Source organism: Anoplopoma fimbria, chromosome 21 (genome assembly GCF_027596085.1).
Source record: "Anoplopoma fimbria isolate UVic2021 breed Golden Eagle Sablefish chromosome 21, Afim_UVic_2022, whole genome shotgun sequence".
Classification (NCBI taxonomy): domain Eukaryota; kingdom Metazoa; phylum Chordata; class Actinopteri; order Perciformes; family Anoplopomatidae; genus Anoplopoma; species Anoplopoma fimbria.
Window position 1 is genome coordinate 10,696,320 of NC_072469.1, and position 12,965 is coordinate 10,709,284.

The window sequence follows — 12,965 nt, forward strand, 5'->3', positions numbered from 1 at the left end:
TTGGTGTCATTAATGGCTGCTTCTACTGATAAAGACATATTGTTTTAACTTTTGCTAGCATATGTTATGGGGTCATATTGCCGGGATTTGCATCAGCCATGTCATTAAGATACGGCATCTTAAGTTAGCTCCAATGTCTTCTGCTAATGTGAGTGGAAGAAGCAAATCCAAGCTGATCATTGCTTTTGGTTGTTGTTCAGCGTATTGCAGCATGAACACATGAACACCTTAACATAATAAGGACAAGATGACACCCTGTTGAACTTTTACTATTGTGAACAGAGCATCAGACACAAACAGAACAATGATGAATACTCTGATTCGGTCGCTTCCTTTTACGCACACTAATGGAAAACTGTGTGAGAGCTCTGAGGAGCAGAGGAAGGAGAGTGGTGTGTTCCAGTGCTGCAGGAAAAAAGCCACACATGAGATAAAAAGTCAGGTTTGTTAAAGGTCACCAGCAGCCTGTTCCTACCCACCTCTCTCTAGGTCTCTCTTATTGGCTGCTAGTGGTAATCATGACCTTTTCTCTCTACACACACACACACACACAGAATGAAGACATGGACCGGAACACTCTAATACACACACACCTGAATCGTCATTGTCGCACACATTCAATCTCAACCTCACTGACACACTCATTCACACACGTACACACACACATACACACACACACACAAACCACATAAAGCCAAACCAGCACGTATGTAAACAAACTTAAACAAACATTTAATCATGATGTATCTCTTTGCAGGGGGAGCGAGGCAGAGATGGAGATCCTGGGACTCCCGGTGTACCTGTGAGTGTAGAGACACACTGCACCCACTGGGCGGCAGCGAAGCTTGTTTCAATATGTGTAACAGGGATTCTAAGCACAAGGGAAGAAGGATAAGGAGGAACATCTTTAGTCATCACTAACAAGGAGCTAAATAGAACTTGAGTTGTATTTGTTTTAAAGTCTGTCAGTAGTTAATGACATAAATCCTCTGATACAAGTCACCATAAAGACTTTTATATAATTGCTAATATTATATGTTAATAATAAACCCCTTGTAATCTAACCCCTTTCGGGAAGTGACTTTACAAGGTTTTTTACAAGATTAAAAGCAGACAGCATATAAAAATACATGTAAAGGCAATAAAGGACTAAACAGAAAACAGTGCAAGCAAACAGCCGTACAGAGCAGGAAAACTGACTAAATGAGGAGTGACAAAATAGAAATGAGAGAATAAAACAGCATGGCAGCTCCAGACAGTGATATAAAAACATAAAGTAAAATAAAAAGTATTCTGAAGAAGTAAACTTCAGCAGGGACATGAAGGAGGTAACTGACGTAGCTAATCTGTTTAGGAGTTGTTCCACACTCTCAGGGACCTTTAAGCGAAGCCACGGCTATGGTGTTTAGACTCAACCTCAGAACAGCCGTGAGGATCACAGTGTCACGGTTCACAGACTTGGCAACAGTGAAAAGGATCCAATGCAGACACTCAGGCAAAGCAGGCTGAATGAGAGGCATTGACAGTCTGTGACGTGTTTGCGTATTTTACTTAGTTAAAGTACTTATTTGAAGCCAACCCATGATGTTTTATCTGAACATATTATGTTTAATGATTTTGTGATTTTCGTGGCCTGGACCTAAAATAATTGTACACATTATGAACAACCACCGTGTAATGAGCTGTTATGAGCAAGTATTGATTACTGAGGCTTCAATCTTCACGGCTCTAGATGAGGTTCAGACAATGCATCCAATCAGAGTGTGTGTGTGTGTGTGTGTGTGTGTGTGTGTGTGTGTTATATTGCATCACGTTGAGACAGAGTTGTGTACTCTTAAGATAAAACAAGTACATTTCTCAGTGTGCAGTTTAATGTTGACTCCCTGTAGTTCCACAGTGTTGAGAGCAGCCCAGCCTCCATGTGACACACCCTCAGGGCTGAATGCATCAGCAGTGAATCACAAGTGTGTCACTGCTGGAATGACATATTTTTGTCTTCAGATGGACTTACACCGGGTCAAATAAATATGAGTCTACACTGCAGTTTAGGAGAGGGTGTGTTCTGTTCTCCTGGTTCCCTTCCTCATTGACCGTCTACGGGTGACTGCGGCTCAGAGGGAGAGCGAGTTGTCCTACAACTCTGTGGGTTCAATCCCCAGTTCCATGTTTAAGTGTCCTTAGAATTAGTTTAGATCCTGATGGGCAGGTAGCACCGTGTTAGCCTCAGTTGATGTGGGGTACAGCTTCGAGTGGTCGCAAGACTGGAAAGGCTCTGTACGAATGCAAGTCCATTTACTTTATTTGGTGACCATTTACTGGGAAGTGATGTTGCATTCAGATTACAGTGCATTGCATAGCTCAGAACTCTGCAGACGCAGTGTGAGCATTGAGATCATTACAGATTGAAACAGGATCTTTGTATCAAACAAGCTAATATTTGGCAAAGCAAATGTTTTGTTAGTTTGCAATACAATCTCATCAGTAGATTGAGTTTGCTCAGTGGTAATGGAACTGAAGATATTAATATTTAAACTTTTCTTGATTCAGAGCATTGCCAGGATGCATCATACATGTTGACTTAAAGCATCCATGATGACTTAAAAGTCAAGCTTTATTTTTTAATGATAAACATAGACATAGAAGGAAAAACAGAGTCACACTTATTATTTTTTGATCAGGGATCACACACGTACTAACATGCATCCTGTGTAGACAGTCAATCACAGAAAGGGTTACTGAAGGAAAACTGTTACTGCTTAAAAATAATTTGACAGAGCAACTACAGGCACAGAAATAGGGACAGGGCCGACAGAGAGATATAAGGCTACCATTACTGCTTATGGTTATCAGTGTGGATATTTAACTTCACAGAGTGTTTACATGTGGTCCAAAGAGGCAGGCGTCTTCATCTCTCAAGAGCCTTAAGCTTGCGGCTGTGTTTATGTTCAGCAGCTGGTTTGCATATTAATTTCCAAAGGGCAGGGGATTGTGTGATGTTGCCACTAAAGCGGTGTTTCTATGCATCGGTTTAGTCATTCAAGTCCCGGAATGAAAATGGCCGCGATCAGTTGTCTCCAGGTTGTCGCTCCTGTGCATCAGAGGACAGCTGAACCTTTCTCAAATTGCACGTTACACCACTCAGCTTCTTCTGAGTTTTTGAGTGGTGGAGGTTGATGCAATCATGTTTCAATGCACAATGAATAGCACCCTGTTGTGGCTCCCGCATTTGAGTAAAAGGTATGTGTGGGTAGGGCCTTCAAGCATGCTAGGTGGGCAGAGCAGCAATTAATTTAGTTTTTTGAAATGGCAGAGTGGAAATGGGGAGAGAGAGGGGTATGGATGCAACAGAGGTTCCTGTGCTGTGTGCATCACAAGGCTTTAAAAAGTACACCCTGATGATACTCGTGCATATCCTTAAATAAAATTGTTTCGAAGCTGACTGGGAGAACTACTGTTTATTTGTTTCCTATAGCCCTAGGATGGCTGAAATCCCTTACCAGTTAAGGGGGAGAACATGTGGATGGAAAAGAGGAAGCACTTTAAGGGAAGCAGAACTAACCAAAAGCCTTTTTCAGAGAATGCATTACAATAGCTTAAATGTTTTGTGAGCTACCGGTTTTCACAGAAAAGAGAATGGTTCTGCATCAGCAATGCAGAGCAGCGAGCTCCTCTGACATACTAACTCAGCCTTTGATATGTAAGCTGAAGTTTCTAACTGTCTCTCTCTATTCCCCCCCCCTACCCCTCTCTGTTCTTTTTTCCGTCAGGGTGAAGTGGGTCCCATGGGAAGGAGAGGAGAGGTTTGTCGAATTAGACTTTGCGGTATTAGATATAATCCATTCTGTTTTATTATGAAGCGCAGTGAGAGGCCCTGTCAAGCCTGCTGCTGCTATAGAAAACCTACAGAGCCATTACCTCCAGGCCTGGGGAAATCTGCCCCCCCGGGCAAAACCATACATCACAAAAGCCCTCTTTTCTAAAGGCGCACACATCTGAAATTTTATCAAACACACACTGTACTGTCTGCTGAATCACAATTTATGGAAATATAGCCTCCCTCAGTTGTGCAAGTACTATAACCTGTGTAGGATATCATCTGATAAAAGTCCACACTGTATTAACATGCTTTTTGATGATCAACAAAAAAATGTGAAAGAGTAGAAAATATTGAAATGCTGTTTATAGATTGAATTGATCACCTGCTAATACTGCCACCCCTTAGTTACTGTTGCTACACCTGTAAAGCTTTCCATTCTCACACGGCACAGTTGCAATGATCAAGTGGCAGATTTACAACTTGAAATATTTAGTCATTTTTAGAAATAATGAGTGCTTGTTTTCATAAAAAAACAAATATAGTTTATCCTTAGACTTGCATTGGAAAAAAGACATCTGTAAGTCAGCAGGTAATTTATGAAACAAATGTAAATCAACCTCCCAGTGCGAACACTTGAATAGACAGTATTTAAATAATTTGGTCCTGAAAGTTTTGAAATGAACAATAGCCAAATCAAGAGTTATTTTTGTGCAGCTGCTCATGTGAATAAGCGAAGAGCGAGTGTCTGGGAGGTGGGATTAAAAGAAACATTAGAGCGTTTACTCCCGGGGATGCAGAAGATCGCTGGAACAACCAGGTAATGCTATCACCAAGCAGTTGAGCCATCTTTTACAAACAGGATTCCCCCTCCAATGCTGTCCCACTAACGTTAGCTTACTCTGTTAGCATCCAGGGCCGTCTTCCACACAGTCCGGAAATACTACACAGTGGATGTGCTTGTTGTGAACAAGGATTTTTTAAACGTTGGTAGTAACATCACAGTAACATTACTGTGAAGTAGGTAGTAATCTAGTTAGCAGGACATGCTAATGACTGCGACTTGCATTGGAGCAGACAAACACACTGACCCTTATACAGCTCTTGGCTTTGGGAGGATAAACTGAACTGTTTAAATACTGAATTGTTCTTACTCCTGAAAAACTTGACACATGACACTACTCACGGTTTTTAAGCAATGTCCAGTTCAATCAGCTGATACTCGTGTGAGATAACATAATTTAGTCAGTAATTACAAACTATGCTCTCAACTTTCTCTCCTCTCTTCTGTGTACTCAGACAGGAATGACAGGTGACTCAGGCCACAGGGGGCTTGAAGGAAAGAAAGGGGACATGGGCCACATGGGTACTGTTGGTCCTAGGGGATTTCCTGGTCAGGACGGTGTGCCGGGCCAACCGGGTCAACCAGGATATCCGGGGAAACCTGTGAGTGAACTTCCTTCAGACCATGTCCTCTGAGCAGATAAAAGAAAAAGACAAGACAAAATTGGCTGATAGGACACATTAAGTGATTTCCTGCCTGGATTGGGGCAGTTATATTTGCTGTCAGTTTCTGTGGGCAATGTGAAGACAGAAAATTGAGCATTAGGAAGTTCCTGTAAATCTGCAGGCACACTCAATCACAGGTTGAGCCTGTTTTCACAGTTCCACAGTGGATTCAGCTGAATCAAAGTGTAATTGTGTGTTGCAGGGCAAGCCACCCTCAGATGACTATCTTCTAAAGCTCTGCACTGATGTTCTGCGTAGTAAGTATTTGTTTGTTTTAAGCTCTGGTCTGAAACAACCAACCCATCACACACCGAATGCTGCTAACAGCCGTCTCAGATGTAGTGTTGCACATTTCACGTAATTCCTTTGATCTGGTTATCATAAACTATGTTTAAACTGGGATATCTGGTGAACAATTGAAGTAATTATTGAAGAGTAGCACAATGTTAAATAACCCAACATCAATGGTAATTTCAGTTATTTACCTTTATTGGCAAGAGTACATCCCATTGTCTTTGCAGATTTAAGGCTTATTCCAAAGCAAATCAAGCAAAACTATGGGTGCTTTCCATTTTTACACGCCTTGCTTTCCTTTCCTCAGCCTGCACGCGTCATAGCTGCAAGAGGATGCAGGAATCACATCTAACTATAAAGCAAGGATTGTGTATGTATGTGTGTGTTTGTGTGTGTGTCCTTCGCATATCCTTAGAACCGCTTATCCGCTCAACTTCACACTTACTGGGTGTATTGCTGTGGACTCAAGGACGTGCAGTGGTGAAGTTGAAGAATTCTGACATGCATGCGACATATTAAATATTAACAAAGTTTGAATAAAGAAACGATAGCATTCTGTGCAGCCTTCACAAGCCATGGCTCATTGACTACAGTTTACAACGTTAAAGGTTCTCTATACAAAAAATAGGAGCACATCTATTGCCTCCTGGCAGGTCTCAATATGACGACAGGTTAGCCGGCAGCTAAAAGCTATTGGTGCTAACAAACACGAACAGTGCAAACAACTAGCTGTAACCGCCAGATTGGCGCTATGGAGAGCGGAGGCCAAGTGCCGGCCCGGCTATGTGAACGAGCGTTGAGAGTTAACAGTAAAGTTTCAGGCCGACAGACCAAAACAATTAGCTGAAAGACACCAAAACGCTCCATAGAGCTGAGGTACATTTTTGCTTTAAAACCAGAAGCAATATAAAACGTTGTCTTTTTTCAATTACATTTTGTCATTTTGTTCTATTTGTAATATTCAATTCAATTCAATTCAGTTTATTTTGTATAGCCCAGAATCACAAATTACACATTTGCCTCAGAGGGCTTTACAATCTGTACACATGCGACATCCTCTGTCCTTCCCTCACATCGGCACAGGAAAAACTCCCCCAAAAAACCCCTTTAACAGGGAGAAAAAAGGAAGAAACCTATGGGAGAACGACAGAGGAGGGATCCTTCTCCCAGGATGGACAGAATGCAATAGATGTCATGTGTACAGAATGAACAGCATAACAGAGTTACAACACATTCAATGTATATGACATAAATGATTCATATAATAAGACTACTTATAATAACAGCAGCAATTATTATAGTAGAATTATAATTATGAAATAGGGATAGTAATGTGATTAATAATAATAATCGAAGTAGCAGTGGGTGTCAGTCAGGTCACAGCAGGAGGCACGACTACGGTCCAGGTACCACAATGATTCATGGAAACCTGCAGAACGAGAAAGCAAAAGAGCTTCAGGGTGGAAGTAAAGCTAAAATGCTTAATGGTACAGGTAATAGTAATAGTAACGTGACTAGTAATAATAATGGTGGTAGCAGTCGGTGTCAGCAGGGCCGTAGCAGGAGGCACGACCACGGTCCAGGTACAGCCACGATTTATAGAAGCCTGTGAAGCGAGAAAGCACAAAGACTCCAGGGTAGAAGCAAGTCAATACGCGTAATAGTACAGAGAATAATAATAGTAATGTGACTAATATAAATACAGTTATTTGATAAATGCAGATCTATAAAAATCACAGCATGCTTGATGCACATAGATTATGTCTGTTGCTCCAGAATTGATTATAGCTGTAGTTAATCAAAATCTAAAACTGGTTTGTGAATTGATGATATAAGATTGATGCTGTGGATGAAAAATATTTGAACCCCCTCACTTTGCCTAAATGAGCAGTGATGAATTTATTGGAGAACAATAAAGTTATTTTAGGAAGCAAAATCAGACAAAGTTGCAAAAAAGGAATTTTCATACTGATTACATGCAGATATGGTAGTTTATATGTTATTCCTGTCCCTACAGAAATTTGCAATGATATCAGCTAATATATTGGCCAGTTGATGGGCGTAGCTCAATGTGGAACATCCTCAATGATGGTCAACCTTGATCCATTTCAGGGTAATGAGCTGGAGGAGTATAGATGGGAGGGAGCATATTTAGTTGACCGGAAAGGACCCAATATCTTTGTAAGAAACAGGCTCCTGATTGGCTACGGATTCCAATATTAGGGCACCTAACAGTCCAGAGAATCTTAAAATCCCTTAGGGACTGTATTATATGGTCACACTCTGTTGTGAAAGTAGTTTTCATATTATATTGAATATAGTACTGGATTACTCAGCACTTTCTGGCTCTGCTCTGCAGATCAGCTCCCAGCACTGCTCCAGACCTTGGTCCCTCCAGCTAAGTGTGAGCCCTGCCAGAGCGTGAAGGGACCTCCTGGAGAGCCAGGAGCAACGGGACCCAAAGGCTCCATGGGTACTACAGGTTACCCTGGCAGGAGGGGCACTCCCGGTTACCCTGGACCTTCTGGAATGCACGGTCCTTCTGGCCTGAAAGGTGAAAGAGATAGATTTTCTTTAAAGGGATTAATCAACAAGTTATGATATCTGTATTCAATGTTTTTAAGATGGTGGTGTCTGACCATCTGTAAGGGCAGTGTCTTTACTCTGATGAAAACAGGATAATTAATAACACGACTTCACAGAAGGACAAATTTTACCGTTGCTTTCATCAACAATTTAAATCAAGCATTCCCCAGCTGAATGCTGGCTGAAGTCACAGACTTCATACAAAGGCTTTATAACAATGCCAACGGCTCGGCGATAGCAATCTTGATTGGCCTGTCTTTCATTCAATCACTTTTGTCAGGCTGAAACATTATGATATATATAATATAACATAAACAGCAATTGCAATGACAATTTGTACAGACATTCATGGTGCCAAGAAGGTATATTCCTACTAACTTTGTAAGTCCCCTGACTGTTCCTTTAGTGCCCCAAGCAGATCAAAGTTTTAATTTTGTAGACAGTTTGGCAAACATTTATTACAAACATGCATGGTTCCCTGATGATGAATCATATTCACTCCAGTGATCCCCTGACATTCCATCCAGAAACACCAGAAGGTTGACACTTTAAGTGAGAGGTCTCTTGCCATTCCATTTAGTACAGGTATCCATCTTCCTCTCAGAATTAATTGTAATCACTTTGGAGATGTCATAACTGTTCATCCAGCTCCATCATCTGGTCAAATTTGAAATCTATCCAATACTTAGGATATGACCAAACATCTGCAAAACTGACGACATTCTCAGTACTAAGTAAGTGTCAGCATGCTAAAGTAAGATGGTGAACTTGGGAAACTTGCTGAACATCAACATATTAGCTTTGTCATTTTGTCTAAATGCTAATAGCATTTAGCTCAAAGCCCCACCGTGCACAGAAACTTTATATAAGGTTTCATGTATATATTAAAAACCTAAACCTGTTAGAATTTTGTCTAATAATTCATTGTGCACTGAAGCTACATGTAGATAGTTAATATAAATGTTATCAAAACTTTGAATAAGTGCTTCAGATAATTTAAATAAATAAGGTTAAATAAATCCAGATGGTACAAAAATAATCAGTATCAGAATTAGTGAGAGACATTGCTGTAGTTTTATGTCGTCATAAAGCCTGCAGCCTCTCCCTCAGCTCCGGACTGGACACAGCTGCTTTACAAGGAACATAACCTTTACGTTCCTGCAGCTCTCAATCTGACAGCTCATCTATATTATTATTGTATTCAACTTTAAAAAAGAGGAAAAAAAGCAACAAATAAATAAAATAAAATACGAGGACACCAAGACACAGGTATAATCATTGCATTTCAAAAGTCACGGGTGGTGAAAAGACAGAGAGATATTTGTTCTAATGTTTTAGAAGCTATTTTTTGTTTTAAAAAGTAGACATATTATGTCCCCAGGTGACATGGGACCGAGAGGGCTCAAAGGCAGTAAAGGAGAAGGTTACCATGGACCTCCAGGACCACCTGGACAGCCAGGTACGTAGAAAGCCCATCTTTAATGTTTCCTTAAATGTCCTCACCCATTAAGCTATTTTATCTACCTGTTCTGGCATCTGACCTTTCAGATCCGTGCATTTTTAACAAAAATGCATCAAGGCTCTTGCATTTTTAATAAATATGTGGTTGGACCCTGTTTGTACTTAATTTTCAATGAGTACTTTTAGTGACAGCTTGGTAGGTGGGGTGAGGGATATGTGAGGGAAAGTTACAGACTGGAAGCTAAAATAGCTTATTAATTCATGAGGAAATGTAATTTATGATCCACCATGTGCTATTTTTAGTTCAACTGAAAGATGGGCTAATTTAATGGAACTTTCTTGCCATACATGAGGCAGAAATATCAGGAACAGCTGTGTTGGACCTATTTTTTTCTTCTTTTTTTGTCTTCCCATATCACTACAGGGATTCAGGGTCCTCGTGGTTTCGATGGAATTGGCCATCCAGGAAGCCAGGGTATTCCTGGAAAGCCTGGACCACCAGGAGAACCCGGTAAACGGGGCAACCCAGGGTTTCCAGGGGTTTGTGATGTTTCCATGTGTTACCAGACCTACAACCTCAGGGACCATTATAGCAAAGGACCCAACGTCTGACAACATAGCAGCGTGGGAAGGGCTGCTATGAAACACATCCGAGTGTTTGGAGGAAGCGATTTACTGTATCACTGATTTTCTGCGATGTGTGTGACTGTTGATTTCTTCATGAAAAAGTGTGTGTGGAGAACAGCTACACTGTAGGCAGAAATAACCTCGTTGGTTAACTTAAAGTAAACAGGCAGGGCATTGGTTCATAATTATAGAATTCATGCTTAAAGACGGTCAGCAGGCTAGCCACCTAGCTCACCGAGATACCAGGCTAACAGGGCTTTATAGACTTTTAAACTTGCTAAGTTTCTAAAAACATGTTTAGATGGTGTGTTTCAGTCAGATGAGCACCAAATGAGTTGTGTTGGTTTTGGTGTCAATAGCATGACAGCAAAATTACATTCTAAATAGCTACCTCCTCTTTCTCCTGAGTAACTCTTCATGTTTAATTTAATGTTGCTGAAGGCTTTTCTAACAAGACATGATCCTAACAGGCCAACATGACCTACAGTCACATCCCTTTTTAATGCAACATGCATGCACCGAAAACAGACGTATCTCCTCAACAAATTTAAACAAATATTAAACTATATTTACAATATTAAATTAATGAAATAAAAAGTCTTTATGCATTTTAAACAGCCTAATAAGAAGTTGGGCTTTCCTATGTGAGCTCATGTGGCAAAACATTTAATGAGATCTCTGACGGAGAGCAAATCTCAAGCAGACCAAGTCTCTTTAAATTCATTAAAATAAAAATAAAATGCATATTATTAAGAGAAGAGGATGGGAGTTAGAACTCATGCTGTGCTTGAAAGTTTTGTTCCCTTTGCTTCTCCAACTGAGGTTCATATCAAGCAGTGAGATTATTCCTGTCTTGCAGATCTGCCTGAGAGAAATGATTGTGTCTACAAACAATGTGAAAAGTACAGTCCACTTCTAGATAATGCATGGGGTTATGTCACAATGAAAGAGCAGGACACACAATTTCCGTATGATAATCTTTTGAAAGGTTGGCTAACAGTTAGAACAAGCAGTTAGAAGAAGAAGTTGTTGAACTCTGTTGAAATCACTCCAACCACAGCATTGCTGGTTTCCAGTGCACTGTGAGCCTTCTTCCAGTGCATCTCACATGTAATACCTCCTGGTGGAAAAACACATTCTATCACCTATTGTTTAAGGAGCACCAAGGGTTGTGCTAATCCATCACTGTGACACACTTGTTATAATAACGCTGTCACTGTCTGTTTTTAACCAATTATGTTTGTTTTCTTTTTTTGCCAATAGTATTTAGACTAATTTTGCATTGCTTTTCTGTGTGTGTGTGTGGGTTACAGTAAATTCTCAATAATTGGTTTTATGCAGGCTTATATTTGGTTTCATATTGTATTACATTTCTTAAATTCAAGTTTTTAAGGAAAAAAAGCTTTTTGCTCAAACTAAAAACTTTATCCACTTCCACTGTACCTGTCTCAAAGAATTCAGTTAAATTAAAATTTCACAGCATTAAGTCCATCAGTACAGTACAATAGTAATGTGATACCAAGCACTCTCTTCTCTAACAAAAACACAAATGCATCAGTTAGTTCCAAACACTTTAATTTAGCTTTTTTGAGACCACTGTTAGGTTACCGTCAGTGAAACGCAACACTTCCCAGCGTCTCAAAGAGGTTATCCACAACATCCCTGCAAGGCTTTTACTCTGAAACATCTGCAGTAAATGTTGAGTTTCATTGACTGTGACCTAACCACTTTCAGAAAAACAGCTGAGTATAAGTGAATGAAAGAAAACAATATTTATTTTAAAGAGAAACCCTGAGTGGTGAGTATGAAATCTGAGATGATTTGATTATTTAAATACAGGCTTTTATTTGAGAGTTTGTGGTATACCATTTGTATTGAGAAGGCCAAAATGAGCTTGCCTGCTGGTTGCTCTTTCTCCTCATCTTACTCGTCTTTACAATAAAACACAGGGAGGAGTAAACGGCCCAGTACAGAGAAAGTAGAAACTGACTGACATAACTCTAACATGCAAGTAATCCTGGCCAACATTGTATCTGTGTGTGTCAATGTATCCACTACAGAAAGCCCTCAAAGAAGTGTGTAAAGTTAAGAGAGTGTTACTGTCCGCTAACATTCCACAATGCAATGCATCACATTTTCATGATGCAAGAGTCTAGCTGAAGAGAAAATCCTGTTCATATTCTGAATTAAGCCATAATGTGTAACCATCCAAGTTAGAGCTATGAGATTGTGAAACAATGGTATATGCTAATGGGGAAGTACAGACCACACTCTTAAGTGGAAAAGCATTGACTAATTTTTTTGAGCTGGAAATGTTTACTGCATCCGCAAACGGCTACTAAGGGTGTGTGCTCATATGTGCTGCTACATGGCGCTCTGCTCCTGGATTGGAATCTTTCTCATATATTCCCAAAAAAAGATCGACAGTGGATAGTTAAAAGTGTTTCTGGAGTTTCTGGAGGCGTGAGTCGCCATTCCCAATGGTTTATGGGAAGAATTGTTCCTTCACTCTTGAAATAATAATGACCATCGTTTTGTACCTTTACCTTTTTAACTGTTATTCAAATTTTTTTTGCTTCAAATTATGTTTTATGTTCACACTTATGTTGTAACTTTTTATAAAATGTTCAGCTGCATTACGGTTGTGCGACTATACACCTGTAAGTGATGATGA

The 12,965-nt window shown here is 40.1% G+C and overlaps 1 protein-coding gene across 1 annotated transcript in view; it reads left to right on the forward strand.

Moving 5' to 3' along the window:
* si:dkey-225n22.4 (collagen alpha-1(XXI) chain) overlaps nucleotides 1-10,276 on the forward strand; it is a 54,652-nt gene extending 44,376 nt beyond the window's left edge. Inside the window, exons 26-32 of the mRNA XM_054622813.1 lie at nucleotides 758-802; nucleotides 3,768-3,800; nucleotides 5,114-5,260; nucleotides 5,526-5,580; nucleotides 7,977-8,171; nucleotides 9,585-9,662; nucleotides 10,089-10,276. Of these exons, the coding sequence (XP_054478788.1) occupies nucleotides 758-802; nucleotides 3,768-3,800; nucleotides 5,114-5,260; nucleotides 5,526-5,580; nucleotides 7,977-8,171; nucleotides 9,585-9,662; nucleotides 10,089-10,276 (741 nt within the window). The remainder of the gene's footprint in view (nucleotides 1-757; nucleotides 803-3,767; nucleotides 3,801-5,113; nucleotides 5,261-5,525; nucleotides 5,581-7,976; nucleotides 8,172-9,584; nucleotides 9,663-10,088) is intronic.
* Nucleotides 10,277-12,965: the final 2,689 nt, after the last annotated feature.